Consider the following 21,776-nt stretch of genomic DNA (forward strand, 5'->3'; position numbering starts at 1 on the left):
TGAAGCGACTCGTGAGGCGATTCCGGCGACTCGTGAGGCGATTCCGGCGGTTGTTGAAGCGAGTTGAACAGTCACGGGCGGCGTTGTCTGTACTTTCCGGTAAGATGTGGCTTTAATAGGTTAGTGGAGTCGTTTACTGTGTGTAGAGATACTAAAAAGACGACTTTGAATCTGTGATAGATCGAGTCGACAGAGATGGTGGAGGCGAGGCGAGGAGGAGTTGTGGGTGGAAAAGCCAGATTTCGTGTATATATTGGAGTAGGCGAGAGTTAACGAAGATCAATCATCCTTCTTTGTTACTTTGTCGAGCACAGTGTTGAAGACAATTCGTGGGGGTAAGAATTCTGTGATGGTTGTGGGTAATTAAAGTTTGAAAGAGAAAACGATAATGAAAATTGTATATTTTTTATAGGTATCTAAACGACGGGGACATTATCGGAGGTTTGTGGAATAAAAACCGGCGTCGTTGAAGAAAAATAAGGTTAGTGTAATTTGAAAGATTTGGTATAGTTTTTTAACGATGAGTTATAAATATGGTTGATTGGTTTGGATTTTTAGAGTAATTTTGTAATCTGGTAACAATCTGGTAACGATAACTATCAGAATCTTGTAACGATGATTTATCGAAATTGGTAGATATAGTTAATGTTCTTAGGAGTGTGGAAAAATAGCAAAAATCGGATAGAAACAAATAGGGCTATTTGAATTTGGCGGGTTCTTTGGGGAAATAAAGAATTTTGTTTGGTAAGGCATTGAAAATGACATTTCATATACTTGGTGGCAGAGTAAATATTTAGATTTAGTGTCATTAAAGTATGATATTGTGATAGAGTAGTGTCATTAAAGTAGTTATAGTTGCTATTTTATTCTCATTAGAAAAGACAAAAAAAACTGGTGGTGGGGTATGTTGTACATTCATATAAATAAAGCATGAATGGTCTGTAGTAACATGGAATGACACTATAAAATTGGAATGTAGTAGGTTGTATGTTTCATGGAATGAGTAAATGTGATTTTTGTCATTTTCAGACGGTTATGTTTTTACCTTAGTATTCACAGACTTTGAAAAAAGATATAGACGTTATGGCAGGAAATATTGATAGAGTAAAATGTTATGCATATATGTGTTTGTGCTAGGTTGATTTTGAGTGGCAATAAATTGATAAAAGGGTAGGTTATAATGAAATAAAATTAAAAACGATTGTATGTAGAAATGACAGACTTTTGGATTAGAATGTGAATTTGGTTGTGATTGTTTTTAATTTTCACACACGTCTGTGTTATTACAATTGTGTGTTTGGTTTTGAATTCAATATCACATTAACATTAGTATTCACCGACTTTGAAAAATGATATAGATGTTATGGCAGGAAATATTGATAGAGTAAAATGTTATGCATATATGTGTTTGTGATAGGTTGATTTTGAGTGGCAATAAATTGATAAAATGGTAGGTTATAATGAAATAAAATTAAAAACGATTGTATGTAGAAATGACAGACTTTTGGATTAGAATGTGAATTTGGTTGTGATTGTTTTTAATTTTCACACACGTCTGTGTTATTACAATTGTGTGTTTGGTTTTGAATTCAATATCACATTTACCTTAGTATTCACAGACTTTGAAAAAAGAAGGGAAGGTAATTGTTGTGATTGTTGTAATTTTCAGGAAATGGCATCATCAAGTGGTAAAAAGAAGCGAAGGTACCCTCCTTTACTGTATCCGCCTGGAAAATCTCCTCTTTTAAAGAGGAGCGTCCACCATAACTGCACTTTGGCCAGTTTTGGATACATGAAAGACTGCATTGGTGAAGATGTTTACATAGACATCTGGGATCATACACAAGTAGGAGTTTTATTGAGTCTTGCTGATTCTGACTATGTGTGGTGGGCTAAGCTTGTGCATTACATCCTCACACGACAGTTGGCTATAGAGAGGAGGTATGAGATTTGGTCATTGATTGAAGGCTGTCTAATCAGGTTCTCTCTAAATGAGTATGAAGACATTTCTGGTCTCAACTGTCAGCCTATAGTTGAGGATGATATTGTGGAAGTAGATCACAGAGAATTTTGGGCAGAGTTAAAGGTGGATAGTGGTGTAGGGCCTAACTGGACTGAGTTGGATGAAGCCTTGAAGAATTGCAGAACATGGAGTCCTCAGAAGAGAAAGATGTTGGGACTTTTGTTTGTTGTTCATGTTGGCATATTGGGACTACCAAGGGGCAGTAGGATTCCATTGGAGTATGCAAAAAGAGTGTTAGATTTTGCAGCATTTGATAGATTTCCTTGGGGCCGGGTTGGATTTAAGGAGCTAATCCAGTCCATTAAAGTGTTGTCCGTTAAGAAAGAGAGTTGTGCAATCCACGGATGTGTTCATGTTCTGATGATATGGGCATATGAGTGTTTGAAAAATCTAGGGAAAACCTATGGGAATAAGAAGAAGTTGGATGAAGACTTGGCCAATGCTGATGATCTGCCTCCACTACTTATGTGGAGTGGAAAACGTCCAAGAATTGACATTGCAGAATTCTTTGCCGCAGAGAAACTTGTTAACAATAAGGTGCTAGTTTCTCTTTTATCCAACTTCATTTCTTTGAATTTGCACCTGTTTTAAGAGTTCTGACAGACTTGTTTCCAATGTAGATTGTTGCTGAACATTTCTCTTGGCGAGAAGAAGAAGATATATTCCCTTTTTGGCCCGATGAGGTAGGTGTCTATGGGGAATCCTCTGGCTCTAACAAACTCCTCGACAATCTGCTGCATGACATCTTCCTGGGATGCGTTGATGAGAGAGAATGGGATGTTCCATCTACTCATGATGATGGAGGAAAGAAGAAGATGGAGAAGAGGAAGCAGATCATAGATTCTGATGATGTTAGAGTAGAGAAGAAGATGGGGAAGAGGAAGCAGGTCATGGATTCTGAAGATGAAGTTGATCCTCCTCCACAAAAGAAGCAGAGTTTTAGACGATCTAAAGGGCCAGTTAAGTTGGTAGAACCTAGTGACGAAAGTGGAGAGGAGAGCTCGGGTTCTGAGAGGGCAGAGAAAGGATCACTTGAAGGATTAATGAAGTTGCTTGGAAGTTTGACAGGGAAGGTTGATTCAATGCATGCTAACTTGGGAGGGCAGATGGAAAAGATTGGGAACCAAGTTAATGCGATTGAGAATAAAGTGACAGTCCTTGAGAGTGATGTGTGCGAGTTGAAGAAAGATAAAGTAGAGGTAGGTGATAAGAAAGGGAAGGGTGTCAAGATTGATACGGAAGTGAAGATAGGGGGTGGTGCGAATGATGAGGAGTCCAAAACTGGAGATGATGTTGGTTCTGGTCCCAACGCTGAGGTTTGACCCCTAAACATATCTCTTTTTTTGCATTAAAAGACTTTCATATAAGGTATGTTTAAAGGATAATGGTTTTTTCCATGCAGAAAAATGCTTAGTTGGTTGGTTGCTTGGTGGGGATATCTTTTGAAGCTAACTTTATCTCCCTGTATTTTCTGCTTGTTCATTTTGTTCAAAACATTAGACTGGTTTTAAATTGTAAAATATGAAGTTTGTGTGTGTTTTATTGAAGACTTAACTCTGTTATGTATTAACTTTTTCCATATGTAAGTTCTATATTTCGTAAGTCTGCTATGCTGATATCCAAATGTTTATTAACCTTTTAGTCTTGGAGATTAGAGACGAAGCAAACTTCGCAGGACGAGTTCCCTATTTCTTGTGTTGTAAGGAATCCAATAAGTAGGACAAAATTATCTTTGAAGAAAGTGAGACAAGTTCAATCAGGAGGGAAAGAAATGAATAAAGCAGTTGGAGTTGGAGCTAAACAACTTAAGGAACCAAGATCTACACCTGAGAATAAGAGGAGTGAAACACTTATTCCCTTGAGAAACAATTATATCTCTGCCATGCATGACAGAGATCCTGTAAATAAGAGGAATGATTATGGAAGTCCTTCTGGATTGATTGTTCCAGAAACACAGTTCAGCCCAGTTCAAGGAGGAGGCATGGAAATTAAAAAAGTTGATAGACTTAGAGGAAAACCAGTTAAGGAACGTACATCTGCACTTCAGAACAAGAGGACTGAATCTGTTATACCATTAGCAAAGAATTATATCTCTGCCATGCTTGACAGAGAGAGTGTGAAGAAGAGGCTGGATTATGGTGAGGAAAGGCAAGTGGAAAGGGGTGATCCAATACCTATTGATTTGACTACTGGTTTGGAAGAATCATCGGACGGATCAGACATATCAGAGCCTCCTGAGGTTGAAGCTAGAAAGAATCTGGGTTTATCCCTTGAAAAGTTGTACATGTTTTGCAAAGACGATGGTGTTGTTCCTCGCGAAGGCCGAAAGAGAAACCTTGCTTCCACTCAACTACATCCGTACGTTGGTAGTTCTGTTGTTAAGCGTATATTGAAAGGGAAAAAATTGTCTCCAGCACATTATGACCCCTTTGAGAAGGTCAGCAAATCTTTGGCAGAGAAGTTAATGGCATATATAGACAAAGATTTGTAAGTTAAACTCTGCCTTAAAAACTTTCTATCTGCTTAACTCTGCCTATATTTATTTTCCTTCCCACTAAGTACCTTTCATTTGATGTGTATAGGGAGTGCTTGTTTGATGAAAGTTGCTCTGGGGCTAATTTCTACTTAAGGATTTTGACTCAAAAAGCTTTGTGGCATAGTTCATCTTCTGATTTTGGGTGGTTGAAGGATGCGGTAATCATTTATCTCTTTTTGTTTCAGTTTATGTGGTTATAGCATAAACATATATAATGTTAGTCTATGACAATATTGTTCCTCTTTTCGCAGCATATGTGTGCCATTATGCAAATGCTTAGGAAAAGATCAATGAGAGAATTTTCACTGTATAGAAGCGATCGGATCACATTCCTAGATGCATGGTTTGTTAACCAATGGCAACATGACTTCAAGAAGTTTGAATCAGAAAAAAACTACATGTTTCCTGAGATGTATTTCAGAGTGTTGAATGGACTACACCCCACATTTGGGCAGACTCTGAAGAAGTGGGTCGAGGAAGTAGATATTCTCTACTTTCCACACAACATTAACAATTGTCACTGGGTAGCTGTTGAGGTCAATCTGGTTAAGCGCCGTGTTAAAGTCTACGACAACATATGCAGCCTCTACACAGATGAAGAAGTATTTGACTCGTGCAAACCTTACACGAAAATGATCCCAGCACTGCTGAAGATAGTAGCGCCAGCTGAACAGAAAAAAGATTTATCTGGCAAAGCTTTCACCATTTACAGAGTTAAGAAAACGCCACAGAACTATCAACAAGGAGATTGTGGGGTCTATGCGGTGAAGTATATAGAATGTTTGGCTATAGGTCTAACTTTTGATGGCTTACCTGACGAAGCTCTACCAGCTCTTCGGTTGAAACTTGCAGCAGAGGTATTTCATGAGGTGCCTGATACAGATTGTTTCATTGAAATTTCTGATCCAAATCCACGAGGTTCAGAAACAGGTGGGGTAGAGTTTCTATCCCAGCCATGATGTACTATACCATGCTTTAACTAATGTTATTTTTTGTGCACGTTACAACGTTGCATGTTCTTACTAATTAAATTTTGGACATGCAGCGTTGTTATGAATACATTCGGATATGTATTAACTAATTAAGATTAGGTGTGTAATCCTTTTTGTATATGGATGATTGGTGTACTATATGAAATCATTTATCTGTCGTATTTTTCCCTTAATTAGACATACAGTGAGCTGCAAGATATATGGTCCATCATATGCAATAGATAAATCGAGAAAAACATAATATTACAATTACACTCTTAATTTGGTACATCAAATCACATCCACATAGTTCGAGCTGACATAAATAATATTACATATTAGACATTCAATACATTCATTAAGCATAAAATGAAACATTCATTTAGGTAGATATTGAGTTTTAATTTGATACAAGGAAAATGAAACTCATAAAGTATGTCATTAGGACACTTACTTAATATATTACAAAAGTAGGAGGTTTAGTAGATACTAACCTCAACACATACCACGCATGCGACTCGCATACGTATAGGCGAAACAATGCTCACAACAATATGGTGCTGTCGCATGCCTTAGACGACAAGGAGGAACGGATTTGAAATAGTAAAACCCCTTGAAAAGTTGAAACCCGGTGAGATGCATTTCCCTCACAAACGTTTCCACTTGCTCTGCTATCATCACGGCCCGGTGAAAGTTAGATATCTTGTCTACAAAATGTGCTAGGACTTCTTCTCCTTCTTCTACCCCACCACAACATATGAGGAAAAGGCCATATGCGTATCGAGCATAAATGCTATAACACGCAGCATCACCCAATAGATCTAACCTTTCTTGCGATGGCCCTAGTAGAGTTAGGAGGCGCACAGATTCGACAAATTGAGCTATGGGATTTTTACTGGCAAGACACCTCAACAAGAAGGGTCTGTAGATGGAGAAGACGCTAGCAATGTCACCATTGAATAGAAACTCATCCAAATCAACCTCACGCAACACCGCTTCTGAGAACACCATTTCTTTGAAAACAGGACCCGCTGCAACGAAAGGACCTAGGTATCGAAATCCTTGCTTCCCTACCTTCTGGATTATGTCTCTCAACAAAGGAATGGGGATGTAATTCATTCTCTGCAGTAGAGTTTTCGTTTTTCAAGATGAAGAAGAAGAAGATCGAGACTACACCTTTTTATAGTGAATGAATAAGGATACTAACCTAGTTTACTAATTGGTTGTTCTCATTTAATATTGTAGGTTGGTGGGGTGGTTACTTTTTGTAGATAAACGTTCACTCACATTATGAGGTTGGTGAGCTAGGTGAGCTTTGGCGAGGTAGAGTTAATTATTACTTCATTACTCTAATTTCTTTACTTCATTACTCTACTATCCTCACTTCATTCCTACTTCATAAATACCTATATTTGATATACACGTTTGCATACAACCATAAAGTACAGAATATATTATAAATATGAAAGTGGAAGGTACGTAGTACGAAAACATTACACTGAATTGATTACTAGCCATAATAAAAAGTACAAGAAGAATAACGAGTTTTTCACATTCAAGAGTTACAAGTCAATCGGTTGTGGCCAGTATGACCACAATTTGAACAAGCGTGAGCTTTCCGGGGTCTTTTTCTCTCCATTGCAACCTCCAAAGCTCCTTTAACTCTACTATCCTTAGGTCTGCCAGACTGAGTCCTCACAAATGGTGGATTACAAACTTTTGCAATTAGAGCATCTGGGACTGGACAATTTTCATCCTTAGGCATGATAGATTTAGCATAACCATTGTGTAGATACTCGGTCCGGTAGTAAGGATGACACTTTGAAACTCTAGACACATTCGCACTCTCAGCTGCGGCTAAAGCATGTATGCAAGGCAGTTTGTCAATGTCGAACATACGACAAGAACATTTCTTTTGTGACAGATTTACAACATTCATGGAGGATCCGCTCCTCACTTCGTACTGGTGTGGATCAATCTCTTGAACATTTAAAACACTTGCTCTTGCTAATCGGGCCTTCAAGAAAACATATAATATTACTAACTTATATTATAACAAAGATGATATTTACATAACAAAAAGCATACTTTACAATACCTCTAACAGCTTCTCAACTCCGTTGGTTAGAACTGTTTCCATATCAGCAGCCTGTCTTCTTCTTGCAGCAAACCACCGTGTCAACATCAATCTTATCTCATCTAATAGCTGCACAATCGGATACTTTCTTGCTGGCTTTAAAACATTGTTGATAGACTCTGCTATGTTGCTGGTGGTAAAGTTATATCTATCACCTGGAAAATGTGCACGGCTCCACTTACTTACATTAGCACGTTGCAAATAACTATGAATTTGTGGATGCAACTGTTCAATCAATTGAAACTTTGCATTAAAATCTTGCAACCTATAAGCAGTTGCTGCCTGCGTCACCAATCCAAATGTTTCATTCCCTCTAAATTTCAACAAAATATTTTTGTGTAGATGGTAAGTGCAGATCCCACGGCTAGCTAGCGGATATACTTTCCCTATTGCTTTCCCGATGGATTTATGTCTATCAGATATAATGGCAAGGCCTTCATCATCAGGAATAACACAACTGAGTTGTCTAAAAAACCATTCCCAAGAGTCATCGTTCTCGGTATCAACTACAGCGCATGCTAATGGAAAGATGTTATAATTTCCATCTTGTGTTGTCGCTATTAACAACGTTCCAAGGTATTTCCCTTTCAAAAATGTACCATCCACGACAATAACTTTCCTCATAAAAGGAAATCCATCTATGCTAGCACCAAATGCTACGAAAACTGACTTGAATCTATTATTGTCATCCACTTCTAACCTTGTTAGAGTTCCGGGATTAGCTCTTCGGATCATGTATAAATAAACCGGGAGATCTCTATAACCATCCTCATAGGTTCCCCTCACTAACTCACGGGCAGACTTAAGAGTTCGATATCTTTTCCAGTAATCAACCTATATATGTGAAAAGACCTTTAAGCTAACCTTCTTTGCAGTCAAAAATCGATTTTAATTATACAGAGTTATGAAAATTTAATATGTTCAACTAACCTTGATTCCATAACGTAGAGTTAGGGCCTCTCCCACATGATTAGGGAGGACGCCAGCACCAACACCCCCAACACACTCTTTATACAATTCTCCCAATATATCTGGGGTTGCTTTTCTTGAACGTAATTGGCGTTCAGTGACAGAGCAAGTATGTTGCCTTGCATAGATTCGAATCTGAAAAATGCTTGATTCACCAATGGTTGTTGCTCGCACTCGCCATTTACATCAACGGGTCCAACATTTGACAACATACAAACTAGGCCTTGATCGATCAACATAGAAATCAAACTTTTGGAAGACACTTATAATTTTCAATGTACTCTCCAATGCATCTTTAGACTCAAATGTTTGACCAACTTCAATATCTATATCACGGAAATCACTTTGATCTCGCAATAGACTTGATGTCTTGATATTACTTTTTGGATAAGAATACCCTTTCCTTTCTTCTTTCCTATCGACATTAACATCTTCCTCTTCACCTTCTAAAACCACAAACTTAGGAGGCAAAGCATACTCTTCATCCCCGGAACTTGCTCCATCTGGATCATCACAACAATCAAACCTATATTTCTCGTCTTCATCTGAATCAATTTCTCCTTCCTCGTCCTCCTCAATAATTGGATGTTTCTCAGCCGCTTTCCTTTTATAGTAATCCCCTTCATTACTCTCTCGTGATTTCCCTCCATCCTCCTTACTCTGTTGCCTTATCCCATTATCCCACTTACTCTGTCGCCTTTTCCTTACATCCTCCTCACTTTCCCTGCTTACATTTGTTGGAATCTTCAGCTGTAAATGGACAATTTCGACACAGAGTCGCCGCACTAATTCACATTTCCAGAGCCGGAGAAATCCTTGATATTGTCGTCCATTACAAACAAAAACAGGTGGCGTATCCTCCGGTAATGATATGGATGTCTTCTTGCTCGACGGTCTGTACGATAGATGGACCTCATACAAATTCCTTTCCAACCCGAAATCCTCATACACCATTCCCATAAACTCCTCAAATGATTCTCTTCTACTTGGACATAACACCCTAGTACCTCTTTTGTCATCAACCATAAAAACCCAACGCTTGTGCCAAAATTTCCACTTCCCACAAACCAAAGCAATAACCTCCATCAAATCCCGAAGATTTACTCTCTCCTTTAATTATAATTCCCAAACTCCATCAATTTTCGATTCCCCCACAACCTAAAATCGCGAACAAGTACTTCTCCAGTTTAGACACAAGAAGAAGATAGTCGACGGAGGGCATAGTGGACTTTACGAATTCCACGTTCGCCCTAAATAACGGTGTAAAAATGTTTAACAAGCATAACTCTATGACACAAGATAATATAGTGGTGGTAGAGATTGATCTTATAACTCTATCTTTAGCCTTCATCTCTATCAGAATCTTGCTAATATAGTCACACCAACTCTATCATCACTACATCTATATCTACCATAACGTAATAGACTCTACCATCAAGTGTTTTAGGTCACAACTCATGTTCTGTCCATTATAACTCTACCACCACAATCCCTAAGTCTGTTACATTACTATATCAAACCAGTAACTCTCCCACCACTGCAACATACTCTGTCATGAAACTATACCGCTTCCATAACTCTAACTATCTTTTGTACCTTAGTCTACCGCCATTAGAGCAAATCTATGACGTTACTCTATATTTTATATAACTCAACCACCATTGCGATTAACTATTCTACTTTACTCTATCAGGTTGCTCACTCTATCACCACTACACTTATCTCTAACTGACAACTATGTCAATAACCAAGCTCTCTACTACATGTCTCTATATCCATGTTTTAGTCTACCATAACTACTTTGGTAGACTTACAAAATGGCGGGAGTTTTCCCTCCCAAAATTGTCACTCTCTCTCCGACGTGGAATTTAATATTAATGGCATCAACCGTAATTATGGTTTTTCCTACAACAGCTGAGTAAGGACAACGCTGCCATTTTTCACATTGTTTCTCTCCCATCCAAATCAGTAATAAACAAAAATTCAAGAGTTAGTTTCGCAATCCACCCAAAGATATATGTGTGATGAGTTATTTGTTTGTTTCGAAAAAATCAAAAAAATGTAGGCGGGGTTATTCTTATTTGCCGGGGAGAAAAATGAGAAATAATGCATATACGGTTGAGAATAATAATCAAATCGAATTTTCCAAATTACGTATACACACGTTAGATGAAAGCGATTGCTTCATGTTCTAGAATAGGGTAATTTTTGGTATATGCTTTAAAAGTTTTGTTTGATAGTTTCCTAGAGAAGCTAAATGCATGGTTATATAACTTATACCAATTTAGTGAAATAGACTTGTTTTAGTATGCATGTTAACGAAGCAAATATCCTAAGGTTTCCAAAATATCCGTATTCGTATTATTCATGATTTAGTATTTATTTCGATATCCAAAATTTTTGAATACTTGTTAAAAATTCGATTATTCATAAAAAAACTAAAATATTTTATATCTATTCCAAAATACTGTATATATATATATATATAAATACCGGATATTTAGTTATGAAAAACTGAATATCCAATTATCCAGTAACATCTTTTGAATATATATATATATATAATCATTAGTATTATCTATATGTTGTTATTAAACTATTGGTAAATTAAAACAGTAAAACGAACTAGCTATTTTGTAGAGGTTGAATTTGGTCTTAACATTTTTTTGTTAGTGGTGTAATAATTCTTTAAATGTTTTAAATCAGTAAGGGAAGTATTTATATTGCAATCCAATTCAGTTCATTGCATTCACTGCTTATAAAATCATTATGTCAGGTCTCTCAAATAAATATTGATTAGTTTTGTTTTCTTCTATTACTTTGAGACAATTACTATAAAAATAGAGAAATGACAATTATTAAGAGCTGGAAGAGGCGAAGTGTACATGTTAACAATTTATTTATTGACATAGAAGCTTCTTGGAATTATTTTATTGCTTTCCTATCCCGGAAATAACTGAAATATAGATCCTATTCATCGATATTTATTTTAATTTTGATTTACTTTTGTAAATAAAAATAACATATTGTTGTATTTTGATTGGCTAATTAAGAAGGGGTGAACCCAAGTATTTTTCTTTACATATAACATATCGTTCTTCCTAACTTTTTATAGTTAACTTTTCTTCGGTAGTTCTTGTTGCTCAAGCAAAGAACCACTAAAAGAATTTATAGCAAAATATTTCCGCAAAATCATAAAAAAAATATAAATAGTAAATACTAAAAAGTTAATCTTAAATTTCAGGTTTTGTTTGATATGTTATATGTATATGATATTTATCAAGTATTTATATGGTATATATATAGGGTATTTATAAAATTATATACATCTAAAGCTAGTTTGTGTATGATTTTTTAAGTTTATACATGTAAATATAAGATTATTAGGAGTATTTTTAAGTAAGTTTAGAAAAGTTTACATTTCTGAAAAGTAGTACTGAAAGAATATTATATTTGAGATTTTACCATAAGAAGATAAAAATAACTTTTCTAGAAAAGGTCATATTTACAGAGAGAATATAAAATAATATACTACTTAAAATTTAAGTTTTCTTAAACAAATAGAATATAAAATAATATAATACGTTGGACGGATGTTTAGACCCGTAAGTCATTTAGAATGTTAATCCAATATAATTAAGTATGAAAACCAGTTCATTAAACGTTGTTCATGTGACATTTTATTTCAATCATCTACTTTGTATTATCATCATAAGAATCATGTCTGGCTGCGCGACCATTCCAAATTTCTCACATCATTGTCTATATCTCTATGAATTGAGTACTTTAATATAGTAATATAAACACACATTATTGCTTTGACTATAAATTGTGCGGCATTATAATTTTATATAATAGTGGTTACAACTTTCTTGAAAATTAATCATTTAAATACTATTAACTTTGTTGAAGTTAGGTTTCTCGGATTATGTAAACATCACTAACCCATTAACCGATTTGTGAAGTAACTAGTAGTATTAGTTTAAACAATGGTAATTCTAATTTATAACTTAAACATACTCTTAATAGTTACTACACACCAACTTGGTTGTTAATCTTGACGTACTCTTCATTCAATATAATCTAAAACCAAACAATATATTTAATAAAAATCGTCTAGACGATAATGTTTCTTATATTGTATGAGTTTTAAATTAGAATGTTATGTGTCATTGAATTCTAGAAATTGATTCTTTGCAATATACAATAGGGTGAATGGTTGACTTTTAGAAGTATTTTGACTTCTTTTTCACGTGACTTTATAATCATCCATGACGTCATGGATTCATAGTTGTCATTAATATGAAGATTATTTTTACGATTTCTTGAATTAAAAAAAAAAAGATCGGAATCGAAAGCTTCTAGATCGGAAGAAAGTTCAAATGACCTGTGACGATCATTAATGAACGGTCCATATTTTATATTTCTAGGAGATTTATGTTGTTGGGGTTCGGATATTGTTGATGTAACAAGATTATCATTTAAGGGGACAAAAATATGAAATACTTAAGCATTCTTGAAATAATTTTACTCATTAGTTGACAATACAATAACTTTATAGTATGTAGATTCAATGATTCCGGAGGATCCATGAGACTAGACCCAATAAGAATAAATGGGGGCTATCGGTCCAATGATTGATAGAGGAAAGCCCAATGAGAAATCCAAAATCATTCACAATTTTAAGAACACAACACAATTCAACACAATTTATTAGACCTAATAAGAATAAATATCTAGCATTAGATTCAAACACAAATTGAGAATAACGTAGCTTGTATATATATCTTACACTTGCGTTACACATAGTTAAACAAACACACCAAGATTAAGAGGTGTTGTCACAAGTTCCTTAGAGCTAAGTAAGCAAGAACCCTATAGAGAAGCAACATTATGGCAAGAGCCAGAACATCCCACATCATATTCCCAATCTTCAAATTCTTAATCCCTTCATAATTCATAACACTACATTGCAACCCCGAACCACATTCATAAACCTCATCCCATGTGTACTGAACCCCAACAAGAAGCTTGTAGCAATAATGGCTAAACGAAACATACTTCAACCACGAGATGAAACTTGGTATATGTTGGATATAGTATCCTCCGGCTAGTAAGAACACTAGCATTAGCACCGAAGACAATGTCGCTGCTTTCTTTGCGTCCATCAAGATTGCTCCTAGAGCTAACCCTACGCCTTGAGCCACTAGAACATTGTAGAGAACGATCATGAGAGTCATGAGAAATGTAGTTAAAGATGGCTTGAGACCTCCCATCCAATATGTGATTGTGACAAAGATCGTTGGAAGAATGAGTTCCATTGGTAAATCGCCGACTGTTCTTGCAATGTAGTAAGAGGAGAGTCTGTAGATTCCGGATGATCGTTCTTTTATAAGCATTGGTCTTTCTTGAGGGAATGTGAAAATAGCGTTGAAGAGAGGGAAGAATCCCCAAAAGATCGAGAAGAAGAACAATAAACCCACCTGTTATCGTGAAAAAGAATATATATGAGTTTTGGTACTATTATGCGATATTGTAGCTTTATTATTAGATGATAAAAAATTATTATATCTTTTGTTTTCCTATATCTATTTGATCCTGTTTGTTTCACTATTAATGGTTTTTTTTTTTTTGGTTAAATGCAATTTATTCCAAATACATCCAATGATATTATTTTATTCCCCCTATCTATAGCCAAGAATCAATAACAAAATGAATGAATATTATTTTTGTGTCATTGAAAATACAATAAATAAAAATCATTTTAAGATATTCATTTTGAGACAAGAGGAAACCTTTAACGTAAACTTTGAAACAATATAATGTTTTTTTGTATGATCATGTTTGTATATGTATATACATATTTTAATGACATGGGTTGGTTATGTCGTACCTGATCTTGTATATGGGAAACGCGAGAATGCCACCATAAGAGACCAGAAAGTAAAGAAACTGACATGACCATAAATATTCTAAGTCCTGAAAATGATTCGTGACTTCTCTCCTTCAAACCTCGTCTCAGTAGAACTGAGAATTGCATCCACCAACTCGTTGGCCATCGATCTTTAAAAATCCAATTATGATTAATGAAATGAACAAAATAACCAATAAAAATGTTATTATTACATAATGACTTGACCGTACTTACTTGTTAAAGACTTTGTTCCCGACCTAGTGATCGTTTGATCATCTTGTGGAAATGTTCTCGAGACTTCTTCTTTCAAAGCTGGATACAAGTTCTTTTTGTAAGACGATATCAACGATTGTTTCACTGAGTTTTGCTCTTCGAGCCGATCTAATCTCCCATTCATTTCGACTTGATCACAATATTGTTTTGTATCCGAAGTAATCCCTGAAAAAATAAACATTCCAACCATTTTTAAAAAATCAAGAATTGTATACTATATAGTAGTCAAAACCACATGATTAATTATCCCACTATTAACAAACCTTTTCTTTCTCCTTCAAGATTGTTTTTTTTTAATAAGCACAAACCTTGTAATAAATATTCAAAGAATAGGATAGAGTTGTCGTTATCACATATCTCATGATGCACGAGCTAACAAAAAGAAAGGTGTCGAACTTTACACCCCAAGTTAGCTGTTTCAAACTTTATTTTTTTTTCCCTTTCAAAGTAAAAACATAAATGAATTTTTCGAATAGATTTTGTACCTATACCATGGATCGGGACATGTAACGGTTTATATTAGTGGTGTAACCATGTTATATATGATCGTAGTATGCGTGTGTGAATTGTAGACTATACTTGGAAAAAAAAAAAAAAAAAAAGTCTTAGTACTTACCGTTAGCAAGATCAAGAACGAAATCAGCCGGGTTAACGAAACTTGAACCCGGCTGATACCCGATTGACCCAAAATACTCCATGACCCGACCCGAATCTCCGCTATAAATTGGACATCCTTCTGATAAAACCAACACTTTATCGAACATTCGATAAAGCCTACTCGAAGGCTGATGAATAGTCGTTACCACCGTCCGGCCGCCACGTGCCAGCGATCTCAAGGTCGCGACTATACGAGCTGCCGTGGTCGAATCAAGACCCGAGGTTGGCTCATCAAGAAGCAACAAACTCGGGTTCACAAGCATTTCTTGTCCAATACTTACCCGTTTTCTTTCCCCACCCGAAATCCCTCGGATCAACCCGCCTCCTATTACGCTGTTACAACACCGGGTCAACCCAAGATCCGAAACAACCGTCTCGGCCTGCTCTAGTTTCTCTTTCCGGGTCAGTTCTTTAGGTAAACGGAGCAAAGCCGTGTACGTTAGCGTCTCCATGACCGTTAAGTGTGGGTAGAGAACGTCGTCTTGAGTAACGAACCCCGTTTTCCGTTTAACGGAGCTTGTGAACGGGGCTCCGTTATAACTAACGGTTCCTGATAGCTTCCCTTGTAAACGTCCGGCTAAGGCCGTTACTAGCGTTGTTTTGCCACTCCCTGATGGACCAAGCATTGCTAGTAACTCCCCTGGTTTGACTATACCGCTTACACTGTTAAGGATTAATCGGTTCGGTTTTGGTTCTTGAGAACCGAACCAATTTCTTCCTTTCCCGGTTTGTGATTTGATACTGTACGTCAACTCCTCAAACTGCATTATATAACACAAATCAAAGAAAACAAAATGAGCTTAAGACGATACATCATACGTGAATTAAGAAGCTCTATAATATTAAGTTTGCGAACCTTGAGGATTATAGGACGTAAAGATTGACGTAGAACTGAAGATTGTCTTGATTGGTGACTCGGACCATCGTGGTCGTCGTCAAGACATGGTGTAACATGACTTGGGGAGCTAAACCGGGTTTCTTGAACAGGACTAGTTTCGTGTCGGTTTGCACCCGATGTTTTCGGAAAGCTAGATTCTTCTTGCTCATTAGGAGGCATCATCTAAGAGAGGGGAGAGAGAAGAGAAAGATTTGGTGTGTGTTTGAGTTGTGAAGTTCACATGTAATGTGATGTTTATATAAAGGAAATAAATGGAGGACTCTTAAGTAGGAGAGCGTATATACTTTATTCATTGCGCAATTAATTCATTTTCCACTTTTAAAATACAAATATAATGTCAACTTAATTGTTTATAGATATAGTAGAATTAATGGACAACAAGTTTTATTTTTCATGAACACGTAGCATGTTTTGTGACGTTGTCATAGTATGGAGAAAACATAAAAGTCTTTTTTTGAGAGTGACAACAAAAGCAAAGCATTTTTACTTTGAATATGGTTCATATTATATAAATGATAAATCATACAACGATAATTCTAATTTGAACAATGGTCAATGGCCTCTAATGCACCTATAGGAGTTAGGATAATTTCTACTTTTTTATAATTAACATAAGATATTTATTCGTTCGATTCGCTGAATTAGATGAGGAAACGTAGCTCGAAGAAAGAAGAAGAAATGAGCATTATTGTGAAAATAAAGTTTAGTTGGATTTGACATCAAAACAGAAAGCAAAGAACATTACAGTTTAAAGTTATGCTTCATTGCGACACATTTATTCTAGAGATTTTATTCAAAGATCAGCCTAACCATTACAGCTGTATATATATATACACCATAATTTTTATTTCCCACCTTTAGTTATAATTTTACTAAATACCCCACAAGCTATCTTTATAACACGTTATTAATAAAAACAAGTATCAGTTTATATCTAACATTCTTTACCATTTTTGTAATGTCTTTAATATACAAGAGAGAGTTTAGAGACTTCAAAAAAATATAAGCTCAACAACTATTAAGAGGTAAGATTTTTTTTTTTTTTTTTTTTTGCAAAGTAAACTAAAATAAGGTGACAATATATATTAGGAATATTAGATATCATGTGCAAAAGGACTAGGTGATAGATAATGTTTGATAATGATTGGAGGCAGAGGATTACTGCGACACGAACACATAAATAAAAGCTATTGAAATTTGCATTCAAACAACAAAATTCATGAGTATAAGGTTTTGAAAATTTTACATTTATATGAGCAAAATTGTATTTTTCCCCCTAGATTAATTGGGCCTCTTGTGAATTCGCCTCTTATGAATATACTTACAACAATGAAATTTTAGATTAACCTTAATTTTAACCGTATGGTTTTCCAAAACAGTATAAGTTTAAATTGTTCTTCTCATTGAGAAAAGAAAATAAAATATGAAACGCTTATATCCCTTTATCCATTCTTTTCCACACTAACAAAAAGGAAAAATGGAAGAAAAAAAAACTTACCTAGTCCTTATTTTGGATGGGAGAGAGAGGTAAGCTTTAAAAAGAATCTGATTCACTGAAATAGTAACTTATTTTGTATGGAAAAAAAAAAACATACGAGTCACACTGCATGAGGTAATAATATTACTCATCAAGAATGGAATACAAGCGATCATATGAAAAAGATAAAAAAAAAACTATATAGTATAATATACGAAATATAAACACTGTCAATTGTGATAAATCATAATTAACTCCGAAATATTAGTGGCTCCACTGAGCATTGTATGTTAAATTAATACAAATATATATATATATATATATTTTCTTGAAGAATTTTCAGAACATTTTTGGAGAGGAAAATAGAATTTTGTTTGTGTGATTGCTATAGGTGCTCTTCTGAACGTGGCACTTGCTAGTTCGATGCTAACGATTTTGGGAAAGATTGTGACTTTTCTTTTCTTAAAGAAAAAGATAGTCTTCGTTGAATCATAATGTGCTCCAAACCTTTGATTGTTGTCTTTTTCCTTAAAACCCATTAGAAAAAAGATATAAAAAAAAAATCTGATTTCTTTATCTATTTTTTCTTCAATTTTACTTAAATTACGAAGAAACTACAAAACATTGTAAAAGATGGAGAGGCGATTAACTATATTAATCGATTTTTCACAATATATTTCTTCCTAAGAGAATTATAGATTTGATAGGCTTTATGCCAAACCAAATCCTATACACTAATCATTCACTCAAGGGACTTCGTAATTTTATTTCAGCTTTAATGATGATACGTTTCAGTTGCTTTATTGTAATTATTATTATGTTGAAGGAAAAAAAGATATTGTACATGATTTTAAAGATTTTAAGCAATATATTATTATTAATAACTATGTTAAAAAAATACTACATGTGAGCTGATTGACCTGTTAAACGAACACAATATTGGAATATATACTGATCATTCAATTAAGGGACTTCATAACATATATTTCAAGAGAAATTTTGACTAATGTTCTTTTCTTTATACCTTTTTGTGAAATATCATTTTCTATCAGTTTTATTTTTACACTCTTATACATAATTACGATATCTTAAAATAATTTGTAGTTTTTAAAAAAAGTTTGAGTTATCTATTTTACATTTAGGGATATAGTTTTGAGAGTGTAAACTTTAGTATTTGGAGTTTTGGGTTTATAATTTAGTCATTTTGTATATAGAAAAGAGATTATTACTGACAACGGACAGCAAAAAAATGTATTTTTGCAAAAGAGTACTAAAAAAATATTAGTTTGCAAATGTTAACTCAAGTGTAATGTTTCTGCTATTTGATTCTTTTACTACTCCATTATTATAATATTCATAGCTTGAGCCAAAGTCCAACTTTTGTTGGGATCCACAAAAATTCTTTCCAGGAATCCAAAGTTTTCGAAGATAAAACTATCAGCAAGGTAGCCTATCAAGTCTCAACTAAAGAATTTCATGAATTTATGAATTTTAATGATATATTAATAAATTAATTTTTTTAATGATTAAGCGAAATATAATCAAATGTTTAACTGTTGGTGGTAATACATACATAGTAAGTTGGAGCCTGGAGGTCAGTTTTTATGAAGTTATGCTTCTATATATCAACTAAGAAAAAAATACATATAGTGTTAAGGACAATAGCAAAAGTTATTTGGTTGAAATGTATGCAAAATTGTAGTATATAAAAATGAGAGTTAATTACAAAAAAGGCACTTTCCTTGTGTTGTCCTTTCATTTTAGGTATTTTTCCAAAACATTTCCGAAACAGGTATCCATAGGTTGTAAATTGTCTACTTTACCCTTATAACAATGATGTCATATCTCTTCTTCACGACACAATTCGCCAAAAAAAAAAACGATCCAATTCTGAAGATTGCCGGCCGATTCTCGTCGCCGACAAGAGAAGACCTAGGAAAAAACAAATCAACGATGGATTCCACACATGCAAATTGGGAAGCGATTGATGCTCTCTTGATGCTCTCATCATGGATCTAAAATATTTTCTGAAGACGATGCTGTTGCAGCCAATTTATCTCCATACATCACCATCTCATGCTTCTTCTTTCTCTCCTCTTTTTCTTATCACTCACGGTTGATCATTCTCTATATCCGAAACTCTACTCAATCCGGTGACATTACCGTTATTGACATCCCTCGCTCCCACGCTCCTTTCGTCCTCGATCATTATTGTATTCTATTTCGCCTCCAGCAACAGGTGAATCTCCTCGATCTTCTGTTCAAAGTTGCAATCGATTAGCTAAAGTATGTGACAATTGAAAATTTCTGTGTTTTGCTAGAATTGCGAGCTAAAAGGGAAATTTTGTTGTTCTTATTGATTGTGAGTAGTTCTTAAGCATGTGGTATGTTACAAGTGCTTCTTGCTGGAATTTGAGAGAACTACTTACACGTTTTGCTTAGATTTGATATGTGTGATTTATGTCTTAATGCTCTATGTCTGTGTTTTCTAGTTTCTGTTCATTTACTATTTCCTTAGTTTATGTTTCTATTTTGAAGATTTGAGTTGTAGGAGATGAGGATGATGACCTCTGATACAGAATCCACCAAGTTTTGGGCTTATCAAGCTCAGGGAGATGAGGTTTGTTCCTTTACACTCTGTAGTTGTTTTTATGTAGCAATCTGAGAGCTATTTAAATCGGTACACTAATCTATTTGGGTTCATTAGTCCTTGACTTAGGGTTTAGTATTATCTCATTTAGACTTAATCATCTCATTAGCTAATATATGTATCACCTTAACCTTAACAATGTCACAGTGTTATCTCGTTTATATTTTTTCCATCTCGTAAACTAGTTTAGACATTGTGTTTGGGTTCCTCATTTACAACTTACTAGGGTTTAGTTTTATAAAAAGAAAAATATTCTCTATGAATTACCTACTGTATATTCATCTGTTTGGGTTCACTCATCCTTGTCTAGGGTTTAGTGTTCTTGCATTTAAATTAACATTGAAATATCTAAATCAAATTGCACATCAAACTCCTATCTTTAAACTGGCGTCAATACTCAAACTTTTAAACATATATTTTTCTTGCAGTCAAGGCTTGAAGAGCTTACCTTAAATGACTTTGTCAAGTTGCATAATGTAATCACAAGGGAATAAACGAATAGTATCCATGATTTGTCTGTGTCACCTGAAAACAGAACAATGACAACAACATGAGGAAGAGACACCATTGATGCAGGTGAAAGACGAATAGTATCGATGGTTTGATGGCGTCACGTGAGAAGAGAACAATGACAACAACATGAAGAAGAGCCGCCATTGATGCAGGTGAAAGACGAATAGTATCAATGTTTTGTTGGCGTATCTTGAAAAACAGAACAATGACGACAACGTTATGAAGAGACACCGTCGATGCAGGTGAAAGACTAGTACGACAACTCTATTAGAACACAAACCTAATCTTGTTTGTTCTTGGAGAATTTTGTATATAATGATCATCTCTGTAATATAAATTGTAGATTTGTAATCCCAAAACAATAGTCTTTATTTACAATCACAAAAACTTTAACCCTGAATTAAGTAAAAATCTACAATCTACAGCAAGATCATCATCATCATCCATGAATATGGTAGACAAGATCGAAAGCTCTCCACTTGGGGGCATGTGTGGGTTGAACTCAAACCCACTCCGCTCTCTCTTCTGACGTCATGTCCAAAATCCCTTCAACAACAACTCAAATTCCTGTCCACCAGCCAAGGGTAAAAGAGTCATAAACAGTGATGTTTTTGTGTATTGTGGTGCCTTCTACTACAGTAATGCCTAATCTGAAATCTCTCTCTTAACAAGTGCCTGTTTTGATAATACTCCCTAAAAATGATATCTGGGGTATATCAAATATAAAATATAATAAAAATGAAAACCAAAAGAAGAAA

The 21,776-nt window shown here is 34.9% G+C and overlaps 2 protein-coding genes and 1 long non-coding RNA gene across 4 annotated transcripts; 2 read left to right on the plus strand and 1 right to left on the minus strand.

Annotated features, from left to right (window-relative positions):
• The first annotated feature begins 10 nt into the window (after positions 1-10).
• Positions 11-3,625, plus strand: LOC17884819. Its single transcript, XM_023782428.1, has 6 exons — positions 11-99; positions 181-335; positions 413-481; positions 1,670-2,560; positions 2,644-3,339; positions 3,426-3,625. Exons 4-6 carry the CDS (start codon positions 1,673-1,675, stop codon positions 3,435-3,437), a joined length of 1,596 nt encoding a protein of 531 aa, XP_023638196.1. The 5' UTR covers positions 11-99; positions 181-335; positions 413-481; positions 1,670-1,672; the 3' UTR covers positions 3,438-3,625.
• Positions 3,626-13,402: 9,777 nt separating this feature from the next.
• Positions 13,403-16,577, minus strand: LOC17885171 (ABC transporter G family member 21). The gene is made up of 5 exons (XM_006290629.2): positions 16,337-16,577; positions 15,440-16,241; positions 14,785-14,988; positions 14,530-14,699; positions 13,403-14,119 (listed from the first exon to the last, which is right to left on the minus strand). Exons 1-5 carry the CDS (start codon positions 16,538-16,540, stop codon positions 13,478-13,480), a joined length of 2,022 nt encoding a protein of 673 aa, XP_006290691.1. The 5' UTR covers positions 16,541-16,577; the 3' UTR covers positions 13,403-13,477.
• Positions 16,578-19,739: 3,162 nt separating this feature from the next.
• LOC111830480 lies at positions 19,740-21,415 on the plus strand. 2 transcript variants are annotated; one of them, XR_002833834.1, is made up of 3 exons: positions 19,740-20,094; positions 20,394-20,475; positions 20,934-21,415. It is a non-coding gene; the product is annotated as an uncharacterized LOC111830480 (long non-coding RNA). The 2 variants fall into 2 exon arrangements; XR_002833833.1 differs by lacking the exon at positions 19,740-20,094 and having other exon boundaries at positions 20,101-20,475.
• The last annotated feature ends 361 nt before the right edge of the window (positions 21,416-21,776 follow it).

The sequence above is a fragment of the Capsella rubella genome, unplaced genomic scaffold, assembly GCF_000375325.1.
Source record: "Capsella rubella cultivar Monte Gargano unplaced genomic scaffold, Caprub1_0 scaffold_5, whole genome shotgun sequence".
In the NCBI taxonomy this organism is placed as follows: Eukaryota; Viridiplantae; Streptophyta; class Magnoliopsida; order Brassicales; family Brassicaceae; genus Capsella; species Capsella rubella.